This window comes from Pithys albifrons, chromosome 18 (assembly GCF_047495875.1).
Source record: "Pithys albifrons albifrons isolate INPA30051 chromosome 18, PitAlb_v1, whole genome shotgun sequence".
Taxonomy (NCBI): Eukaryota; Metazoa; Chordata; class Aves; order Passeriformes; family Thamnophilidae; genus Pithys; species Pithys albifrons.
The window spans coordinates 9,941,895-9,964,869 of NC_092475.1; the positions used below are offsets into that span (position 1 = coordinate 9,941,895).

The 22,975-nt window shown below is 54.0% G+C and overlaps 2 protein-coding genes across 2 annotated transcripts in view; one reads left to right on the forward strand and one right to left on the reverse strand.

Annotated features, from left to right (window-relative positions):
* Positions 1 to 5,120: 5,120 nt before the first annotated feature.
* Positions 5,121 to 22,550, reverse strand: LPIN3 (lipin 3). The gene is made up of 20 exons (XM_071573293.1): positions 22,473 to 22,550; positions 13,567 to 13,767; positions 13,140 to 13,235; positions 12,154 to 12,389; positions 11,847 to 11,954; positions 11,303 to 11,423; positions 10,722 to 11,133; positions 10,011 to 10,110; positions 9,727 to 9,890; positions 9,551 to 9,644; positions 9,269 to 9,338; positions 9,066 to 9,155; positions 8,408 to 8,469; positions 8,115 to 8,244; positions 7,724 to 7,872; positions 7,474 to 7,560; positions 6,384 to 6,536; positions 5,984 to 6,095; positions 5,789 to 5,892; positions 5,121 to 5,662 (listed from the first exon to the last, which is right to left on the reverse strand). Exons 2-20 carry the CDS (start codon positions 13,756 to 13,758, stop codon positions 5,518 to 5,520), a joined length of 2,625 nt encoding a protein of 874 aa, XP_071429394.1. The 5' UTR covers positions 13,759 to 13,767; positions 22,473 to 22,550; the 3' UTR covers positions 5,121 to 5,517.
* Positions 21,803 to 22,975, forward strand: part of ZHX3 (zinc fingers and homeoboxes 3) — a 46,819-nt gene continuing 45,646 nt past the window's right edge. The window contains exon 1 of the mRNA XM_071573287.1: positions 21,803 to 21,974. The gene's annotated coding sequence lies outside the window, so the exon portion shown is untranslated. The remainder of the gene's footprint in view (positions 21,975 to 22,975) is intronic.

Here is a 22,975-nt window from a genome sequence, read left to right on the forward strand (position 1 = left end):
CCACACTGCCATGTGTGTCTTCCTTCTTTCCCTGTGAAGGACAGGATTAACTTATATCACACAGACTCGCTCCAATGTGATAACAGTTTGTGGGATAATTTTTTAATGAAAAGCTGCTACTTTTTTTTTCCCTTAATCTTGTTGGCTCCACTTTTCCATAACTCTGCCGTGCCAGTACTCCCTTCCTGCTCGGCAGCTGTCCCAACCCTGGATGCAGCAGTGTCACTGCCTCCTGGCTGGGGGTGTTACTTTGGCTCCTGGGCTGATGACCCCAGAAGGACAATTCAGGAGGAAGCTGGAGGTGGGAACATTAATTTTTAATTTTATTTTTGTGGGTATATAATTTCTTGAAGAATAAAACTGTGTAGTTATCAGCTGAGGAATAGTTTCTCTGACCTAAAGACCACCTGCATCTTAATCCAGGGACTGAGCAAAGCCAGGGATCCTGACAGGGAACAAAACTCACCACAGGAATTGCAGATTTCAAAGAACACACATATTCACGTCCCCCTTGGAACTGGCTTCCCCTCTCCAAGACGGCAGCTCTCCTTGTGTATGGTAAATCCATTTAAACTGCTCCCTCCTCCACGCAGCTGCACATGTCTTGTGGAGCATATGAGGGTACGCATTAGAAAAACACACATGTGCGTATATATACATATGGTATGTGTGTGTATATTTTTGAACAATCCATTGTCATGGTGCTCATCTGATTGCAGAGTTTCCTCCTGCTGCCCCATGTCCCTTGCCATATTCCAAAGAGTCACACTGAGCAGTTAAAACCTGCGGCAGTATTTGGGGAGAGCCCCACGGTCCCTGGGGCTGCTGTGCTTTGCAATCCCACTTTGCTGAGCTCTGGGAATTACATGATGGGTTATGGAAAATCTGTGTCTTCCCCAAGAAGACGTGTTCTTGTAGGTTTCTGCAGAGACCAAGCTGAACACAGAACAGTTGTGTCCTCCAGGTCTGGTCCTCTCCTGTTTTACTGCTTAAACTGTGAACATGGTTTGCCTCATCTCGTCCAGGGGCAGGAGAATTCCATCTGCTCTGGGGTGTGAGTGCAGCAGCATAGGAGCACAAGCTTCCTCTTCACATTCTTCTGAGCCCACTGGGATACCAGGAGCCCTGGGACCCGCACTGGTGTGGAGCAAGGCAGAGCACCTATAAGAAGACCTCTGGAGACCTCTCTTCAGCTTAGCCTGGGAATCTCATGTGATTTACCCAGCTTGACTCTAGTTTTCCACAAACAGGCAGCTCCAGCCTTGCCCTGTGGAACTGTTGCACACAGAACCTGCCTCTCCCCTGGAGCCCACCATGGGCATCCTCTGCTAATCAGCCAACAGGGACTTCATTACTAGGATAAGGAGGAGATTAAAAAGCCTCCATCCAAGCAGCTCTGGCACTTTATAGCAGAGGAACGAATTTTTCTATCAGCTCAGCTTTTCAGCTCGTGGACTCTTCCACACCAGTCAGCCTTCAGCTCCCATTCAGTGCCCGCCACCCTCATCATGAGGCTGACCCTGTTCTTTTCCACCACAATTTCCTCCCTGATCCTCCCTGACTGCACAAAGGAGCAGATCTTCGCTCTGATCAGCACAAAGCAGCAGCAGCTCCCAGCAGAGGTGCATCAGGGCACCTTTTCTCCTCCAGAAAAACTGGGTGAGCTCCTTGAAGCATCCTTCCACAGGGATCACTGAGTCCAGTTGGCCACATCACGTTTTCCTGATGCATTAAAAGCTTGTTCCTCTGCCAGAGGAGCATGGGTCATCAGCTATGGGAACTGGGAGAAGGGACCTGGCTCCCCACCACTCCTCCAACCCCATCAGATACAGCACCAGAATCCACTCTCACTGCTCTGGGCTTTATTGATTTGGAGCTACGCTGCAGCTGCTGAGACACTTCCACAGCTGAGGAACAACTGCCAGCTGCCTTTGGGCATCCTGCAAAACCTGCTCTTAGACAACAATAGCTGGGTTTTTTCCCTCAGCCCAAGGAAGGAGTCTTAAGTCAAGCCTCATTACTTTGTGATGGGCCAGGGAAGCCCTTACCCCACATGAGCATCCTGCCTGAGCCCCCTTCCCATATCCTCACACCAGGGAAAGAAAGGGCTGTAGCAACCAAAGAGAAAAAAGCCAAGGCCCAGGCTCCCTTTTCCCCACAGCCACCTCTGGCTTAGACTGGCTGAATGGGAACAGCTGCTCTCAGCACAGAAGGAGCTGGGATTGGCCATAACAAAACTAGGACAAGGAAGAAGTCTGACCTTCCGGAAAATGGTGCTATGTTTGGACTGGTCCTGACTAGTCACTTGAAGTTATGGACAGCTTGTATTTCAGTTCTCAGCTATTCATGTTTAAAAAGTGAAAGGAACTTTGTACAAAACTGGGCATTTTTTTTATTGCTTGCAGAGGAAGGAAATGGTGCCCATGGGGTTGTCCTTGCACGGGCAGCTTTCCAAGGCCGTTGATAACTGATACTGTTAAAAGGCCGCGTTCTATTGTAATTAAAACATTTTACATTTGTTCAGATTTTAAAAGCTGAAAAAGTGTTTGTACTGGAAAGGAAAAAAAATAAAGTATTTCTTGCTGAGGTTTCCAGAATGAAAATGACTTGTGTGGCTTCCAGAAATGGCAGACTCAAAGATAATTTACACTCACATACAGCAGTCAGGGAAGGGCAAGGTGAATGCCAGACTGGAGAAAGGAGCCCAGCAATGCTTCTGCCTGTTTTGTTTTACTTGGTAATCTCCCATGAAGACAGACTGAGAGAGCTGGGGTTGTTCAGCCTGGAGAAAGCCCGGAGGACCTTAAGGGGCCCAGAGTTAAAATGGGGACAGAGTGTTCATCAGGGTTGTGGAAAGAGGATAAGGAGGGATGGCTTGAAAATGAAGGAGGTCGACTTAGGCTGATTTGCTTCAGGAAGATGATTTTTTGCAATGAGGGGGATGAGGCTCTGGCCCAGACTGTACAGAAAATCTGTGGGTGGCCCATTCCTGGGAATATTGAAGGACAGGGCCCTGAGCAACCTGGTGTGGTGGAAGGTGGCTCAGGTTGGCATGAGATGATCTTTAGTGTCCCTTCCAAGCCAAACCATTCAAGGATTCGATCATTCTCTGGTCTCCATGCCCCACTGCAGAGTGGCCCCACAGCTCCTGTGACATCACAGCTCCCAGAGCTGTGCCCATGTTCCATGTGGAATGGCCAGCACCCAGCAATGGGCACAACACAGCCATTCCCCTGCTGGAATCGCCCCCTGTCAACAGCTCCCAGTGCTCCCTCTGCCCTGACCACCCTTTGCTGTGCCCTGAAACCACCCTCGGCCCTGCTCAAACACAACCCCTTCACCTGCTGCCCTGCCTACCCTTCATCCTGCTCTCCCTGGATGGCGCTCAGCTACTCCCTGACCATCCCATCGGTCCTGAACGCTGCCTGCTGCCTGGATCTTGTCACCAATCCCAACAGCATGTGTGGCCTCGTCATGAGGAAGGTACAGTGCTATTCCATGGATGTGGGCATCCCACAGCTGTTGGGTGGGCAGGAGCTCTGTGGGGATGGTGTTGGACAGGGACCTCACTCTGAGGTTTTGCTCCCTGATGCAGGCTCCCAGAGACACCGAGGAGCCTATGGATGTTGACATCATATTAGACAGGAGAAAATGGAGATTGATATAGAAGAGGACGTGGAAGAGATGGAGGTGGATGTAGATGACACAGAAATGATGGAAGTTGATGAGAAAGATGAGGTGGAGAACATGGTATTGGGATGAAGACCCCCAGCAGCAGCACAGGCAGGTGCTGCCCATCCCTGCCCCTGGTACAGTGGGTCACCTGGTGCCAGGCTGGACTGAGCTGGGTGTCCCCGCTCAGGGACACGGTGCCCGTGCCCGGCATTCTGGCAGCACAACCCTCACCCCTGCCCTGCCCTGCCCTGCTTTGGGCCACACAAGCCCCATCCCACCACCTGGGCCCAGCTCCCATGCCCAGCTGGGCTCAGGCCTGGCTGCACAGTGCGCTATGCCCAGCGTGTGCCAGGCTGGGGGCACATGGCACACCCAGCAGGGCCCCCTGCACTGACCATGCTGCTTGTTTTCTTGCAGGACTGATGGAGATGCCAGACGTGGCTGGTTTTCTGTACATATGTTTTGGATGTTGTTGTTTTGTAATGCCCCTGTAAATATGTTCTATCACTTAAGGTTTTTAAGAAGTTTTTTATGATGTAAATAAGTTTTAAAAGTTGCTGTTTTTAAAAAGGGTTTTCTATTGTAAATATGTTTTGCAGCTCATTGTTTTTGCTGCTCTTCTGTAAATAAATCGTCTTTGCATTTCACACCCCAGCTCTCTTTGTATTTGCTCTCAGCACACATGCCGTGGTTGGAGAGTTGTGGCTTACTCTTGCTCCAGGTTCCCAGGGCTGAAGGTGCCTGGGAGTGATGGCACAGCCACAGCCCGGGGGTGGAGGCAGCTGTGCATAGAGCAGGTCCCTCTTACAGAGGTCACACTCTGCTTGCATTTGCTCTGCGCACACTTGGTGCTTGTAGAAGCAAATCCCACAGGGCCCCTGGAACTAATCTGGGAGCAGGGTTCTGCACAGCCTCAGTAGTGACTCATATAGTTGCAGCTGAGTGGTCTCAGGGCAGAGCCAGCTGTGGCTGAGCACACAGGTATTGAGTCCCAGCCCAACCCCTCTTTAGGGCAGCTGAACTTTCCAATACAGTCACAGGAATAAGCTTCTGCCCTGGCACAAACTTGCATAGGAGATTTACCCCCATGTATGCACACAAAGCCAGGATTTGCTTACTGTATTAAATCAATTTTTATATCTTACCTGATGGTAGCAAGTTAAAAGGAAAAAAAAAAGAAATTAAAAAAGAAGCCAAAAAAAGCAGTCATTTTTTAGAAGCTGGTCCCATCTACTCCCAGGCCCCCTTGGCATGTCCCATCTCCACTAAAACCCCCTTCGCAAGATATTTCAGCAGACTAAACCAAATCATATTTTAAAAGGACATGGAGACTGGCTCCCACTTCTATGCACAGGACTACAGCAGACAAGAGGCAACCTCACTTAAGGCACTATTTATTATTGCTATTAGTCAAGAGCACTCAAATACCCAACACCTTCCATCCACCTTAATGAGCTGGTGGGCAGTTTCACTACCAAACTGCAGGTAGCTGGACTGTCTGGGAACACTGGTCATACTGGAGGTGGCAATAGCTATGCCAGAGGCTCATCAATAGATGTAACAGTGACCAACCACCACCTCTAAAAAAGGAGCCAGGCTTTGGAGAGGTTACATACATTAGAAGAGACCCAGCTTACAGGAGTTTTAGTTTAGCAACTGGAGGTTTTGTAGAGTCAGAGCTCTCTTTTACTCCCTCTGGCCACCTGAAAAGGGGTGTCATGACCTCAATGACAAGTGTAAAATGCTTGAGCAGCAAATGGGGGAGGAAGTGCATCTGGAGCATTCAGTCCTGGCAAGGGACACACAGGAGAGCCCTGGGTCAGGTCTCCACAGGGAAAGGGGTTAGAAAAAGGTATCCAAGTCAACATCAGGCAGTGGAGGCCTCCAGTAGGAAAAGTGGCTGTAATCTGGGCATGCCAGACCAGCACTCCCGCTCTGTTCCAGGGGAGGGAAGATGAGCTCCACCAGCTCTGACAGCCGCTCATACCTGTGGGGGTAAGAGAAGTTGCATTGGAGTCATGGGGCATTTGTTTGCTTTTCTACACCCCAAGCTGCTTCTCTGGGTTAAAGTCAGGTTACCCCACAGATGCTGAGGAATAAGCACAATGCTTACGTTGACTTGTGGTTCTTGGTGAGCTCCTGGATCAGTTCTCCCTTGGGATTCACTGTGAATATGCGGCTCTCTGGCAGCCCCACTTGCTTGTAAGCATTGATATCCTGCCCAAGGAAGGCCAGCACAGCATGAGAGCTGCAGAAAGGCACCACCACCCAGCTTGAGCCCTCCCTCTGCCCCAGGAGACCCACTCACATGGGGCCTGTTCCCAAAAGCCGCATGGAAGGGACACGTTGAGGCAAACAGGCTTTGGATGTCCTTCAAGCAGGCAATCTTGAACACATCTGACTTCTTCTCAATCACCTCCCTGCAGCACAAGACACACGGTCAGAGTGGCATCAGCTGGCCAGGACTGCAGGCAGCCAGGCTGTCTGGGGCTCAGGGAAGTGATCTGGAAGGCAGGCAAGGTTTTGTGCCTCAGGAGTTTCACCATGAAGCTCCAGGGAGGGCAGACAGGTGCCTTGCTGCCTCCCACAAAAGGCATCGTGCACCAAGGAGGGCAGAGCAGTCTGAGGCTGGGACATCCCTCAGCAGTGAGCTGGGGAAAGGGGTGGTGTCCCCAGGGACACAGGAGATGAAGGAGAGGACACAGTACTTGCGGAAGGCAGAGAAGAGGCTGCTGGGGTCAAGCAGGATGGGGCCCCTGGGGAGGGCATAGCCTTGTTCATTGACCCACTTGAGGTAGCCTTTGGTGATGTTGGCCATGCCAATCGCCCTGGCTGAGCAGTAGAGGAATTTGTAGCCATTCCTAGAGAGAGCACAGGGAGCCTCTCTGAGCTGTGTCCTGGGCAAGGCATTCCCCTGCTTCAAGGAGGAGGTGAGTACCAAGCCTGAGCCCAAACCTATTCACCCCTTCAGCAAGCAAGGTGGTTCCACGAACAAGACAAATGCCTTATACAGAGACCTGTGCTAAGCCAAATCCCCACCTGCCTCACACACAGGAGGGGGTCCCTACACCACCCTCCAGGCTCTCCCCAGCAGCCACACACCCACTCAGCTGCACAGGACCCATTGCTGCTCAGCACCCACACACCCAGACAGGACACCCAGGCAGCAGCACTACCATCCCACCGGGCTGCCTGGGGATAAGGGGGGACAGTACCCAGCCCTTGCAGGCCTCCAGGACAGAGGGCAGCTCAGCCAAGGCAGCACCAGGGTGGTCAGAGGCAGCTAAAGTACCAGTCCTGTCCCTGCAGCTCCCAGAGCATGTTCCTCCCAGGGCTGGGATGAGCCATTCACAGGCCCACAGTGCCTCTCAGTGGCCACAGGGGCCAGGGTCTGAGCTGGAGGCTCTGTGGGGACAAACTGCTGGTGTTCCCCCTCAGGGGTTGGTCCTCTGGGCTGTGGCAAGCAATCGCTGGGGACCCAGAGAGGCACCGGCACCAACCCAGGGCTGGCAGTGCTGGGGAGCCCCTGCCACCACTCAGGTAGTCTCATCTTGACTTCAGTGCTCAGATACATCTTCCAGCAAAGCCTCCACCAACGCACTTCTTCCAGAGAAGGCAACCGCAGCATTTGCTCCCAGGGCACCCCGTGCTTTCACCCCCCAGCATCATGTAGGCAGCACAGCCATCACTGACAGCAGGTAATGAGGCTATTCTGGCCAGTATCAGTGAGTAAGAAGCCCTGACTCTGACTCCCTCAGTTTCCTACTTCCCCTTGGCCTCAGTTGATCCAATACCTACAGGTGGATTTTGTGGAAGAGTTTCACAATCCCATGATGAGTCCAGTCTTTACCCAGATGTGGCAAGATGTGCCCAAGTGCATCTGACCTAGGAGGAAAGGACACTGGGTTAGCGTGATCCAACCTGGTGGGTACCTAACCCCAGAACCATGGGTTTGTGGTCCCTCCTGCACGCTTATGCAAGCCTTTAAGGGACACTCTCCCATATCAGGGGAAGACAGGGATTTGAGGTAGGAGAAAAGCCCTTTTACTTGGTGATGGTGCCGTCGATGTCTGAGATCACCACCTTGTCGTCCCAGTTCCACAGGTAGATGGTGGCCTCGCAGCGACACGTGCCCTGGTACTGAGTTGTCACACTGAACACCACCTCATTGGGGCCATCCTGCAGGTTCAGCCTTTCCTGGGGCAGAGGGGCAGCAAAAGTGTTATACCAGCACCAATTCACACCAGTCCAAGGCTTGTCAGAGGCCAGACTACCACCCAGACAGGCCAGAGATCCCAAGCCTCTACATGGTGGCTACCTGCAGAAAATACTTGGATACCCTATAAAAACACTAGGTCAGGAGTAGAGAAATTCTTCTTTGAGGGTTGTCTCACCTCTACACACACAGAGGCAGCGAAGGCAGAGGAGTAAATACATACAATTTGTTCAGAGGAGAGCCGCAGGGATTTCTTGTAGGTTGTCAGAGGATTTTCAGCAGCAGATTCTATTGCCAACATGTCCCCATAGTGCAGAGTCTCATCATCACTGAATGACTCTTCTTCCTGCTGCCTACAGAAAGAATAGAAGAGCTTGGTTGGACTGGGATCAGCTGGAGTCTTAAGAGAGCTTTCTGCACTCTTATATTAGGTAAACTTGGGAATAAATGGTCACTGAGGAGAAGAGATCAGGAGCATGCAGACTCCTGAAGGTGACCTGGGAGGGAGGCACTCACATCTGTGGAGCAGAGTCAGGCTGCAGCATTCCCTCACTGGCTCTCCCTGGCCTTGGCTGCTGCTGCAGGCAGAGAAGGGTGTGCTGGTTTTGGCTGGGATAGACTTAATTTTCTTAACAGTGGCTGGTATGGGGCTGTATTCTGGATTTGTGCTGAACACAGTGTTGATAAGAGAGGCGTTTTTGTTATTGGTGAGCAGTGCTTACACAGAGCTAAGAGCAGGAACAGGGGCTGCTTTGCTTTTCTTTCACTCAGAGCAGCAATGCCAGAAGAAAGGCAGCAATGCTCCCCCCCTGCCTTCACAAGGACACTGCCCATGGAAGAGGAAGCACAGCCTGGTACTGTGGTGGGGCAGGGAGATCAGCATGCACACATGGTGCCTGGAGACCTGGCATGAAAGGAACACGGCAGGAGGCCTCACCACTACAAGGTCCATGTTACTGCATCACCAGGCATTTTTCTGCTGCTCAGGTATTAACAGACCCAAGGGGACAGAAACAACCTTCAGAAGGCACCTTGCCAGGTCCTGAATGCCCTCATATTCAGAACCAGGCCCTCCCACGACTCTGCTGCTTCTCTACCCCCAACCCCTGCCAGGCACTAGAATGGTGCTTATCCCCTGGGAACATGGTTATTACATACACTGCCACAAACACACCTCCTCTGCTGGGAATTCTCTCCTCTTCCAAAACCACCACCTTCTGCCTTTCTTGTGCATCTTCTCCTTCACCAGTTCATCGATAATGCCCTGTGAACATGGCAGAACAAAGTATAGAGTCAGTCCTCAGCCCAGGGAGGCTCAGCACAGGATCCTCAGGCCCTGCTGAGAGTCAGGGGCAGGAAATGTATTGTACCACTGACCTCAGGAATGTTCCTGTGGAAAGCTTGCAGAGACAGGACCATGGGAGCAGCCACTGCCCAGCTGTAATACCTGAAAAAGTAAGAGGAATGGGCACATCGCTCCTGGAGTGAGGGCTCTTTATAGATCACCAGCCTGCAGCACAGCCACCTCCTCTCCCACAGCTACTGCAGTACAGTCATGCTCTGGGATAGAGTCACATTCCTACAGAAGAGTTTCTGTAAGAGCAAAGGGGCCACACTGCCCATCATGGGATGAAGCAGCAGGAAGAGCAGGCCACTCACTTGTTGTTGATCAGTATTACCAGGTTTGGGTCATTGACAAGCCTTGGATTCTCAGCAAACTGCTGGTAGGAAACCATGTGCTCCATGAACTTCTCTGAGGGGACAGAGGATGTGTCATGATAGTGGTGGACATGATGGATTTTAAGGCTGCAGGTTCCCCCTCCCCTCTCACCTACCATGAGAGATCTGCCTGCTGCCCCTCAGGCCCCCACACAGTGACAAGGCAACTGCAGGCATGGAGCCAGAGTTCATGGGAGTGTCAGCAGGCAAGCTGGATGGCAGCTGGACACACAGAGGGTTGCTGGGGTCTGTCACCGGCTGCAAACTCTGCTCTTTGTCACTACCAGCAAGAGAAGAAAGAGTGGTGACAGCAGACAGTAGTTTTAAATATACCTTCATCCTTTGTGTCAAGGGAATTGCTCAAGAAGGTCTGAGCTTGGCTAGCTGGGGCAACTCATACCTCCTGGGGAAATAAAGAGCCACCTGCTTCTCATCCAGGTTGGAGAGGTCTTCCAGGTAAACACCACTGGGACTCAAGTGAGGACTTCTTTTAATGGATCCTCAATTCACAGACAGAAGAGAGAGAGATTAGCTGAATCATCTTTCCAATCACCACAACATCTATCAAGAAAGTTAACAGCATTTCCCTCAATCATATCCATGTATCATACAAACAGGGCAGCCATTTTCCTGCTGGAAAAGTTGTCATAAGTCAGCAGCAACAGAAGTACCTCAAGACACCTGCACTGGCATGGCCCTTTAATACACTGTCAAGGTGGGCACATAAATGCTTCCCCTGTGATCTACCCTGTGACTTGGCATGCTCAGGATGAAGACACAAGGCAGGCCAGGTGCTGCCAGACACTTCAAGTTAAGGTACAGCCTGTACTGCTGAGAAATCTTCTAAGCATGCAAAAGCAAAGACATCCAAGGATGGACTTCAGAGAACATAAGGCAAGAAAGCCTTCCCAGGAGCTGAGTGGTCACTGAAAGGTGGAAACCTGAGGGATGAATCTTCAAAGCAAAGGAGCTGGTTGCACAGCGAGGGCAAAGCAGAAATACCCAGGACAGTCATGAAGGCGTTACACTAAACAAACAACCCAGGCCCTCATCTGAGACAGGCATCTGCAGGCTCAAACACCTCTTCCAGCAGCACCAGTCATGTTCTCACCTTGGCTCCTCTGCCTCTCTTGCTGGGGCTCAGGGCCTTCCGAGCCTGCCTGCCTTGGAGCAATGGCTCCCTCAATGGGCTCCACATCTGGCTGAACCTTTGGCACAACACTCCCATCATCCTCCTGTTTCTCTTGGGGGCCTGAGGAGGCCCCCAACAAGTTCTCTGCATCCACAGCACAGGGAATGCTGTTTGCATCCTGGGGTGCAAGTGTTGGCTCAGTAATGGTCACAGCCAAGGAACAGGGTATGTCCTGAGGTCCTGCTGGACTTGGATCCTCTCCCAGACTTTCAGAGGTGGCAACAAGAGGGGTTTCCTCATCCACTGGGACTCGTGTTGCAGTGATGGAGGTTTTCACAGTAGCAATGGTCTTTGTGGATTTGGCTGATTCAACTCGTTCCAATTTATTCACCTCAAGGAAAGCAGAAGAACAGGTTTGATAATGGGAAGTTGCCCAAAGTATCAGACAGAGGAGGACAACTCTCCTAAGGCTGCCTGGCCACAGACTCCTCCACTTTCTGCAGGTCTGTCTGACACACATTCCCAGTAGCTTCTGGAGAAGATCAAGAGCAGAGACTCACCTGAGGGAGCCTTCCCCAGGTCCACTGCATGTGGGATTCAGCCCCCAGAGCAAAACCATCCTGTAGTCTGATCTCCAGTTCAGAATCACTTCTGGGAGAAGATAGATGACTCAGCATGAGGCTGGAAGAAGAGAAAGTGATATGGCACCTCACCTACACTATAGCCACATGCCCTCCTATCAGCACAAGGATGTTTAGGGCCAAGCACCCTGTAAGGCTGGTTTCTTATACAGTCAGTTCTGGCCCATAAGACTGCCACTCACAAAGGATCAAGACCTATAGAAGCTGAGGCCCAAGTAAGCAAAGTGTTATGCCAGCAGTTGTCCAGAGCAGTTCAGCAGCAGAGCCCTGTGCATGCAGGCTTCTCACATCTGTGACCATGGCCCTCATGGCCTCTGAGCTTTCCTCCAGCCGTACCATTTCAATCCAGGAAAACCCTTCTCTCCTGACACCTTCGAGTCCCTTTCCTGTACCACTTTCCCAGGCATGAAGCCCATCCCCTGCTCTCACCAGAGCTGAGCAGAACACCTGAGCTGTCCATTACCTGTCTGCAGAGGCCAGCTCCCCGTCAGAGTGTGAGTGCATCTCTGGGGACGGCAACGACTTGGTTTCTTCTTCAAGGACATCAGCAAAGGGCAAACACACTCCATCACTGCAAAGGAGCAAAGAGGTCAGTTGTGCTACTCTCAGGCACCTCTCCAGAAAGCTGGCAATACACAGCCTCACCATACCCACTGGCTTCCTACTCCACCAGAGGCTGGGCTCTAACTTGAAAATGCTTTTCCCCTGTTTCAGAACTGCTGGGCATCACCAAGTGAACCCACAGGCTTGACCCACCCTGCCCAGGTCACCTTGAGGCTGGCAGCTTGCAGGACTCCTCCACGGGCATCTTGCCTTTGGCCTCATCACAGCTATCAGACTCTGACTCCAACACCTCCTTCCTCTTGGGCTTTCTCCTTCGTCGCCTCCTCTTGTGCTGGGTCACTTCAGCGCTGGTGGCCTCCTGCCCATGGGAGGGCTGGGCAGCATCCCTCAGGGTCTGCTCCATGGGGATGGGGGATGTGGAGAGGTGGGAGGGGATGCTGATCTGCAATGGGGACAGGGAAACAGCTCATTAGCTCCCTCCAGTAAGCTCCTTTCCAGCCTGGCAGCTCCTTGCTCTCACCTATGGAACATATTCCACCAGCACAGCCAGCACCATTGAGCCCTCAGCTTGGGATTGGTTTAGTGGCCTGGCCTAACAGGAAAGGGTTTGTACATACAACTTGTAAATAAAAGAAGAGCAATCCAGCCACAAGTTAAACACATCTCTAACACAGGCAAGGAGAGACAGGCAGGAGATGGCACCACGAGACCAGAATTACAAAGGCTGCAAATGGGATTCAGCTCTAGAGCCCTGTCCTGCTCCCAAACCCAGCCCAACTAGCAGAGCAACCACAAGTCAGGCTGGCAGAAGAGCTGCCAAGATTTCTGGAAGCCACAACTAGCAGCCTGCCACAGCATCTGTCTCATTCTCGTCCCTGTCACAAGATCCCTCAAGAGGCCAAGCTCCAAGATATCTGCCTGGCTGGCCAGCAGCCATGCCCATTGATGGAGATCAGTCTTGGATGCAGACATTTGGTCTAGTACTCCCTCAGGGTGCTCCACTGCCCAGGTCCTCCACACTAGTTGCAAGGTCCTTTGAATAAAAACCTTTCCAGACACAGAAAACATCAGAGGGAACAATGGAGTCACTCAGGAGAAGAGCAGCATTCCAAACCTGATCATCCCACCTCAACTCTGCACTTCCAGGTAGTCACAGCAGAACACAGACCTGCAGCACTGCTACGTCACCAACCTTATTCTCCTCTGACTCCTGGACAAAGAAGGCCTCTCCATTGTCTCCCAGCTTCATGTGCAGATCCACAGGCTCGCCATTGATTTCAATGTCAACCTAACAAGGGGCAGAAGCAGCTGTCCATCCAAACCCACTCACCCACTGAAGCACAGAGGCACTTCCCCACAGAGGGGACACGTTGGGCTTGCTTGCTGACAGCCACCCAGCCTTGAGGGAAGGAACCTCCCACTGTTTTCCCAGGAAGCACAATTCCTCCTGGAAGAGGATGGGTTCAATTAGGAGGCATCACGTCCAAAGCTTGGCAAGGACTCCTTTCAGCAGGGTTCCCATTCCCCTCAAAGTTTTTCCATAACCCACAGGTTATAGAAGATACTGAGTCAGGAGATGCTGGAGAAGAAGCATAGCCCTGGGGAAAGGAACCACTTACCACCTTCTCCTTGGAGCGCAGCACTCCCAGTTTCCCAAAGCGCACATGAAATGGGGAGCACTTGAAGGAGTTATCGGGCTGCCTCACCACAACCACATCGATGCAGCCTGTCAGGGTTGCAGGGTTCAGATTCTGGTACAGCTCCTTCACTGTGCCAAAGACGGACCCAGCCAGCCGCCCCACGTAGTTCATGGTCTGAGACTACAAGTGAGAAACAGGAATACACTCAGGTAGGGAAAGAACTCCAGCAGCTAAGCATTTACTCTATGAGAGTCACGACATAACTGCAAACACAGCCCCATCATGGGGAAACTGAGGCAAACACCTGAAAAACCTTGATGAGGATCAGCCAAGGCCTCTGTGAGCACCAGAAAACAGGACAGAAGCCAGAGCAGAGCATGAGTTATTGCATCCAGCTTGGAAGAGAGATACCTTTGCTACTGGGATACACCATTGCATCTGACCCTTGGGAGGGCAAATACAGCTATGCTCCACAGTCAAGCTGTCAACATCCCATTCAAACTAGAATTTGGTTGGCAGGTGGCCTCCTGCCCTGCACTGTCCTTAAAAATTCCCAAACAACTCAGGGCAAAGAGGTGGGAAGTCCTAGCTGCTGCACAAAGCCCAAACCTAACATTTCCCACTCGGAATGGAAGGCATCCCACTCAGGTACGGTGGAATTCGCCAGACATGGCCCTTGTTCAAGCCAGAAATCTCTGATCTCCACATCTTGGCCCTTGACACTATCATCCATCTTCCCAGGGAATCCCAGCAAAGGGGCCATGCTGCCCAGAGGACACTCAGACAGCTCTGCCATGCTGTTTTCACAAGACTGCACTCTGATGTGGTACAGCTCCTGGTTTTCATTAGGAAGAACACACAGAAGGGAAGCCTTTCCTGCTTCCTGCTCATCCCCTTGACTGCTCACATCCTCCAGATGCTCACTCCCTGAGTGGAGACAATTCCTCTCCGCCATGCTGGAGCAGAGGCCTGGCTGTAAAGCTGGAGATGCACATGGTCCATGCTGGGCTCACAGGACAGCCATGCCTCCAGCCACACAAAGTGGCACACACACCCTCAGGCAGGTCCTTTTCCTGCAGTCCACCACCGGCAGCTGCCTCTGGTCAATGCACTGAAATCCCTGGAGTATTTCCTTGCAGATCTCTGTTGGGTGGCTGGGTCTTGTTCCCAGACCTCGGGCGAGAGGCTTGCTCTGTTTGCTCAGCACTTGGCATCAGAGTGACAGCAGCATCAGCAGGGCAGCAGTCATGGTATCAGCACGTCACACCAGGGGCTGGGAACCCCAGAGGCGGAGCCCAGCTCCCCCAACAGCCAGCTCTGCACCCCACCTTGTTCCAGGCAGAGCAGGAGGGCACAGGATGACCACGGATGAACTAAAGGAACGCTCTTGTGTTGGCAGAACAGCCAACATCGTGTTGCACCCCCAGCGGCTCTCAGCACAGCACACACTCAACCCAAAGAGTGGCTGGAGAGAGTTGTTTCCTTACCCAAAGGGATGAAGACAAGCATGTGCCCCCCGATGAGTGCTCTGCCCCAGCAGGTACCCAGCCTCTCCGATCCGTTTTGCACAAGCTCAGCCCTGTCCTGCTCCCAGACATCCCTCCTGGAAGGCAGCCAGTGTGGGCAGACGTGGTTCCTGCTCCATGCTCTGTCCCCCACCTCTCCCTGACAGCCAGGAGCAAGCCCAAAGCCCAGATGCTCCCCGGGGGATGATGGCAGGGAAGTGCTAGCCAGCTCCCGAAGCTTCGGTGCCTCCCTCAGCTCTGCTGCGAGCAGAGCCAGGGTCACGGGGCCACCACCAACCTGCTGAGCCCAGCTTTCCCAGGCACTGCTGCTGGGGCAGGCAGCACTCCAGCTGCCTTCCCTGCTGTGCCACAGGGCTGGCAGCAAACAGGAGAGAGCTCCTCGCTGCACAGGGAGGGATTTTTGGAGAAGGAACAATCCAGCTGGCCCCAGTGGTGCCAGGGCAGTGCTAATGGCCTCATGGCTGGGATATACACTGATACAGAGCTAAAAAATACATGGGGAAAATCCTGGGCAAGTAAACCTGCACAGCCCATAGGATTTGGGGTGGGAGCTTGGAAATTGTCCCCAGAAATAACCCCACATTGAGCATCATCATGGTGAGTGCAGGGTGCCAGACCTCAGTGTAACCCCGCAGCCAACACGTGCCAGGGCCACGTCCCCTATGCAGAGACAGTGTCCCCCCGTTGCCTCAGTGGGCAGCTGCTCCCTCCCCAGGCATCTCATTACTGGGGACCACTCAGAATGGCTCTGGTACAGATTTTGGCTCAGAGAGTTTAACTCTCCATGGGCCTCATCCAGGACAGCTGGAGGAAGGCAGGGAATGGAGAGAAGAGGCTGTTCCCTTGCAGGCCTCAGCCCCACCACGGATGGACCAGGCCTGTTAGGGAGGTGAAAGGGAAGCCTTACTCTGGAGAGAGATTAATATCTAGACAGGGCAAGAGAAAGGGTTTTCAAGTGACATTCAATAAATAAACCCTTTAGAGGATAAGGCATCTCGAGGCCTGAGCCCCCAAACCTGCAGGACCACAGCCCTACCCACGCAGCTCTTGGGGAGCAAGAATGGGACAGGCGACACAGCTCGCACCCACCTCCACAGACACACAGCCTCCCAGAACAAGCCAGATATTCCGCTGACAGCACCCTGCCCTGCTCCTGGGCCGGAGGAGCACACCCTGCCCACATCCACCCTCCCACCCAGGCCCTGCCCGGAGCCCCAGCACGGCCTCGGACACCGCCAAACCCCGCGGGCTGCCCCGCCAGCAACACTCATCCACCCTCGGCTCCTTCTCTCCCCACTCCCTCCTTCCTCTCACCTGGAAGAAGGAGAGCCCTTCCCTAAACAACACCCAGGCCCCGCGCTGTCCCTCCCTAAGAGGGCTCCCGGGAATGCGGGGGTGAATCTGGGAGGCAGCTCCCACCTGCGGCTCCTGCAGCTCCGGGCACGGCCGCCTGTGCTGATGGAGGCGCCTCCTTCTCCACCCCTCGGCCCCGCAAGGACATGGAAGTCTTAACAAGACATAAAGGGAGGGAGAGGATGGCCAAGCCCCCGGGGCTGCTCTGCCCTGCACCGTCTCCAGTGGGGTGGGAAAAGAGAGAACATTGAGAGAAAAGCAGCGGCTTTAATAAAACTGAGGCTCCCCGGATCTCAGTGGGTCTGACAGCAATGGGGAGGCAGTGCAGGAATAGCCAGGGGGAGTCAGGTGAGAAACTGAGGTTGGTGGGGATTTTTGTGCCTCACAAAGAGTGAATTGACTCCCACCATCTCTGGCTCTGGAGCAGGGATGTGGGTGGGGTGGGCTCTGCCCTGTGACCACCCAACCCCTCTGTAGGTGAGTCTTCAGCATCCTCCCCTCTGCTGGGTTAAGGAGTGATGGAGATTGAGTGATGGCAGCTCCTGGTCTGTGCATAGGAGCTGGTGGCACTTTAGGGATGAAGGATCTTCTATTGGTGTGTGTGCAGGGCTCTTCCACCCATCAGTTGTGGAGCTGACATTGCAGGGAAGTGCCAAAGCTGCAGGGTTGCTGCTTAGGACCACTTTAGTCCCTAAGAAGAAGGATCCAAACCACCCTCATTTGGCCCAGCTCATGGGTTCATCTGCAGAGTTGCCATGTTATTCCCAGGCAAGCTCTGTTACCTCCCTGTGCCTCACTTTCCTCAGTTGTGCCATACTGTTAAGGCTGATGGAATTGGAAGGGATGGAGATCGCCCTTGTGCCCATCCAGCACTAAGAACAGCTTGGACATGAGACTGTAGACCCAACATGAGAACTTTCCTGAAGGCTGTGACAAATCAGCTGAGGAAGGAAGCCTGTTTTCCAGCAGCTTAGTGTTTCTGAGAGCTCTGCCCCTTGGTGAAATTGGACTGAAAGGAGCTATTGTGGGTGGCCAGACATGGCAGTGGTCCCCAAGGAGGGTGGGCTGGCACTGCCAGCACTGGCTGCTGACCCCAGAGCGGGGGGTGGCTGCCACCAAACCCTGCAACCCATGGTCAGGCCACCAGGCACTCATGCCCAGAGGGGAAGGAGCCCCTGGAACCTCCATCAAGACACCTTGGGTGCCTTAGACTAGTGCTCAGTGATGCCACTGGAGTACATCTCACCCAGGACAGTGGGTTACACCCTGAAAGCCCTGGGGCTGTAACACAAACCCCAGGGCTGGAACACAAAAGCAAGAACATATCTGGCCTGCAGATGTGTGGTAACTAGTCAAAAGTGCCGCAGAGGATGGACACTTCAGCAGAGGCCATTTCAGCACAGGACACCATTACTGCCTCAGCCAGCTGAGTGCATCCTCAAGTGAGCACCGAGAGGGAAGGCAAAGCCGACAAGAGCATGTGGGCAGCTCAGCCTTGCTGTGGCTCCAAGCCACCCCCCTTTGGACACAGGAATGAGCTCCTGGCATTTGGACACTGCAGAAGTACCTTCCCCATCACTTACCTCCAAGGCTACTTGTCCAACTGTTTTTTCCCACCAGCCCTTATGCCTGGCTCCCAACACACTCATCTTTGTTTGTCCTCCCAAGTCCCTGCAGCAGAACTCCAGCTGTGCCATGGCTGTGCTGTGTGATGACTGTTCCTCCCTCCATCCTACCCTGCAATCCAGCCCTGGGGCCTTTTACTTCCCTCTTCTGTCTTTATTTCTTCTCCAGAAAGCTTAAAGCACTTTTAATTGCCATGGTAATTTTTTGCAAAGCCATAAAATTATCCTTGGTTCCTGCCAGCTGCTTTTCATACTCCTTCTTACTCCCCCTTCCTCTTTTGTGGAAGACAAGCTCTGCAGTTCCATCACTCCCTAGACTTGTAACCCTGAGCACCCCAATTTCTCTGTGCATCATCTTCATCCTCCCAAAGGAGCTGCTTCAGCAGGGAGATGTTTCTTCCCTCTTTTGGGATCTCCACAATCCACAGATGTTCACAATGAGCCTTTGCAAAATAAGACAGATTTTTTTATTAGTCAACTGAGATGCAGTATTTTCAGCTCCTTGGATTCTAAAAAGCTCACACCCGCATCCACCCTGTCAGCTTTTGTCCTGCATCCCTGCATCCCAGTGCTCCCCACCTTCCCTGGATCACAGCCTTCACCCTGCACTGCCTCGTGGGCTCTGCTGTCAACCACAGTGCTGGAAGTCACAATCCCAACGTTTCCAGGGCCTCTCCAGAAAAACTGCATCCATCCACTCGGCTGTTGAGAGCACCCTGGCACTCCCTGCCCAGGAGACTCTTACATTTTCCTCTCTCCCCAAGAAAACAAGTCATGTCTTCAGTCACAGGGTGGGAGAGGGGACAAGCCATGTCAAAGACACTTGTTTTTCCCCTGCTTTGTATTCCAACAGCTGCTGCAGCCTAGCCAGGCTCCAGGGTGGGAGTTGATGAGGGTTTTGTCTCCTCCCTCAATCATCACATTATTTCTTTGAGATTTTCCCATCTTCCTGATCTCATCTTTGAGCAGCCTGGCAGTTCCCTGGGATATTTCTCCTTGGATCCCCACCTTGCTGTCTGCCTCTTCATGGGCCCGGGGTGAAATATCTGGAGGGAAGGTGGACAATCTAACTGTGAGACAGACTCAGGAGGCTGGTCAAACCACCTGCCTTTGTGTTGGCTGAGACCTGACACAGCTCAGCTCATCAAAGATGCTGCAGAGGACAAGAGGGGAACTGAACTGACAAAAAAGGTCTTGCTTTGCTGTGTAGACAAGCAAAGCTGGGGCTGGGACAGGAGAAATCCAGCCACAGCACTCAGCCAGTAGCTGGGGACACCAGTTCTGCTTGATGGCTGGAAGCCTATCTTGCCAAGCCACTGCAACATTCAGATCCTCTTCCCACCCCGGATCCAGGAAGCTGCATTATCCTGCTTCCTTTCTCACACTGGAAGGATGTGCCAGGACCTCACTGCTCTGTGGCACAATCCTCTGAAGGACACAAGCCTGGCTCCTTTCTCCCTGGGTCTGCTCTGTCTTTACCTTCACCAGTGCCCTCTTACACAGGGGTTTCCTGAGATGCTGTCACAATCCTGGCAGTGGCCAGGCAGGCTGAGGCACAGCTGCAAAGTTGCCTTTTCTGGAATGCTGTGCTCTGAACAGGATGCTGCAATCACCAAATAATCTGGTGAGAGATGGCCACAGTCACTGGGCTGGGTGCCCAGATGTGGGATTGACAGCAGTCAATTAACCCATCAGCTCCAAGGTCCCTGTGCCAGGCAACTCCTGGAGCAGCTCCTGCTGCTGGCAGGGCTGTCATCCCTGACTGACATCCTTCTGCTGTGACTCTCCAGGGAATCCCTGTGAGAGACTGGGATATGAAAGGGCTTTCCTGTTATCACAGCCTGATTTCCCAGCAGGGAGAAACAGGCTTTGCAGAGCAAAGGGAGCTCTGGGAAGGCTGGCAGAGCTTCCTGACCCTCAGCTGGCTGGGCTGGGGCTTCCTTCCCTGGATCAACAAAGAGCGCCAGAGGCTTGTGAAAGCAGTGATTCAGCAAAACAGGATGAGAAGAGAGGCAGAAATACCAAGTCAGCACAGCTGGATGGCATGAAATTCCCATCCTGTGAAAGCCATGAGTGTCAGCTCAGGTGTCCTATTCTGTCAGGGAATGGGGACAACTCCTGGAAATCCAGCTGTTGCGCATGGCAGCTCTGGAGTCAGGAACACAACAGGAAAACAGTGGTGATGGGTTTTGTTATTTTCTTCTTTCCCATTCCCAGAAAGATCACATCAGACTGGCCTGGCATGTGATGGAGTGGGCGGGAAAGCCATTTTGCCTGAAGAGAAGGAAATGCCATCCTCGGTCACCAATCAAAAGCATTGAAAAAGCTGGATTACAGCCGCAGGACTGGTTGAAACCACCCGTTCTGGTTTAAAAACATGCTCTGCTGATTTGGCTCCTAGTTTCTGACCTGTTGGAAGTTCACATTTCTTCTGTAAACACAAAGGGTTCAAGCTTACTTAAAAAGAAAAACCAGAAAGCTGCAATTCCCACACAGTCATGTGGCTTCAAGAGCCAGGGCTTGCAGAGAAATCCAGCCACTCAAAGCAGGATTGCTGACAGCCCCAAGCACAGAACGGTCCTGAAAAATGAAGGCGCTGAACTGAGAGCCCCCAGCTTTTTTGTCCCAGCTGCTGACAATCCAGCGGGACCCGCACTCTAATGACAACACTTTAGATTAAAGTGACATCGTATTTACATCAGCGTAACCATGAGCAGAGTCTAACCATCAGCCCTGACTCCAGGAAAAGCGAGATGACGTGCACATTTAGGCAGCTGGAAAATCTTTTATCTTTTGTCCAAAAGCTGGTGTCTGATTTCAAGACAAGAGCTTTCCAAGCCACGTTTTATTTAAAAAAACACTCGGTGCTCGGTTCGATCTCGCAGCAGGCTGTGAGCGATGCTGCCAAAGCCTCGGGGATGCAGCGCTTGGGGCACTCTGAGCACCTTCCCCAGCTCGGGGGGCGCAGAGCCACTCACCCCATGGCCAGACCCCCCGCCCGGGTGGGACAGACCGTCCTTGCCGGGGGACTGGGAGTGGGAAGCGGCTGGGAGGAGGAAGGGGATGGGAGTGGGAAGGGGATAGGAGTGGGAAGGGGATAGGAGTGGGAAGGGGATGGAAGTGGGAAGGGGATGGGAGTGGGAAGGGGATGGGAGTGGGAAGGGGATGGGAGTGGGAAGGGGATGGGAGTGGGAAGGGGATGGAAGTGGGAAGGGGATGGAAGTGGGAAGGGGATAGGAGTGGGAAGGGGATGGAAGTGGGAAGGGGATGGGAGGGGGAAGGGGATGGGAGGGGGAAGGGGATGGGGACTTCCAGCCACCCAACCATCCCTGCCGGGCTCCCCCGGGAAGGAAGGGCTGTCTGCCCTCCCCGAGCTGCCCGGGGCTGTTCCCGGCAGCGCTGATGGACATCTCGGACGGAGCGCACTCGCCGTCCTTCTCCAGCCCCACCGGGAGCGCGGCCGAGCCGGTTCCGCTCCCCGAGCCGGGACGAACGGGATCCGGCAGCTCCACATCACCCTCCCCGTGTTCAGTGCTGGCTGGCGGGGCTGAGACCGCACCGGGGGCAGGCACTTGGCCGCGCATCCCGATGCACATCCCCATCCCGATCCCGATCCCTGTCCCGACCCGCCCGGGGTCCCCCCGCGCGCACGCGCGCCCGGGCCCGGGTGCGGTGACGTCACCACCCCCCCGCCGCTCCCGGCGATAGAGCCCGGCTGATGCCGGTGTGTGTCGCGCCCGCCCGCCCCGCGCTCCCCCCGCCGATGCCTGGGCTCGGCGGTGCCCGCCCGCCCGCTCCGCCGCGCTGCGCTCGGGGCCGGGCCCTCCGCCGGACCGGACCGGACCGAGCCCAGCCCGGCCGGGCTGCCACCGACCCGCCGCGGGTGAGTGCCCAGCGCCCTGCGCGGCGCGGAGGGTCCCGCGCCCCGCGCTTCGGTCCCGCCCGCCCCCGCGGGACCGCAGAGCGCCGGCAGGTGCGGGAACCGCGCCCGGGCCCCGCACGGGGTCGGGACACGCGTGGAGCTCCGTCTGCCCCGGTGCGCCCAGCCCTGCCCGCGGGGCTGCCGGGGGGACCCCGCGGGTAAAACGGAAATAATTGCAATTAAAAATCCCTCCCGGCTGCGTGGGGCGGCCCGAGACCCCTCTCCCCCGGGGTGCTCTGGGTTGTTTTTCCCAAAGTCCGGGGTTTTAGAGGAAGAAAAGTGCTGTTTTGCAGCCCTGGTGGCTGCTCGCTCCGGGGACAGCGGGGCAGCGGAGCCCACGCGTGTTGCAGTTGCGGGGCAGGAGGGTGGGCGCGGGTGGGGTTTGTTTGGCTCCAGGTGTTGCAGCCGTGCCGGGTTTGTGCCTGGCCATGGGACAGGCTGGGATGGGAGCACACGCACCTCCCTCTTGGCACAGGTGGGATCCGAGTGGTTGCTGAGTGAGGTGCCTGTGAGAGCTGTGGCAGAGCTGGGGCTGAACCCCAGATTTCCTGGTCGATGCCTTCCTTGCCTGGCTGGGGATGGTGGTTGAACCTCACACCTTTGGGCTGCGGGGGTAAAGTCCTGCCTGCTCCTGCGCTGCCAGCCGGGTGTGTGGCCAGGTGCCAGCCAAACGAGGCCTCTCCGCTCCGGCCGATGGATTTGGAAAGCAGAGATTGTCCCTTTGGATGGGACATGTGTCCAAGGTGGAGAGTGGGTGTGTGCCCCTCGGCTGTCATGTTTGCCTGTCTAGCTGGCCTGTGTGAGAAGTAACCCCATCCTCCTGCTTAGGGCACTCTTAGTCTGTGCCCTCAAATCTTAAGCAATAAGATTTTTCCAAGGAGTTCTCTGCTGTTCTGATTATGAGATGCGAAACTTTTGGTGGAGAGGTGGGTGTTGTAGGTGATGTGTCTCGTTAGGCCATG

What these genes read in the sequence shown, in the direction of transcription:
- LPIN3 (XM_071573293.1), bottom strand. Translation starts at nt 13,758, where the DNA reads ATGAACTACGTGGGGCGGCTGGCTGGGTCCGTCTTTGGCACAGTGAAG. An exon ending in GAGCTGGCCTCTGCAGACAG is followed by an intron (nt 11,424 to 11,846) that starts GTAATGGACAGC and finishes CTCTTCTTCCAG; the next exon opens with CCTCATGCTGAGTCATCTAT. An exon ending in CTCTTCTCTGCCTTCCGCAA is followed by an intron (nt 6,096 to 6,383) that starts GTACTGTGTCCT and finishes CTTGTGCTGCAG; the next exon opens with GGAGGTGATTGAGAAGAAGT.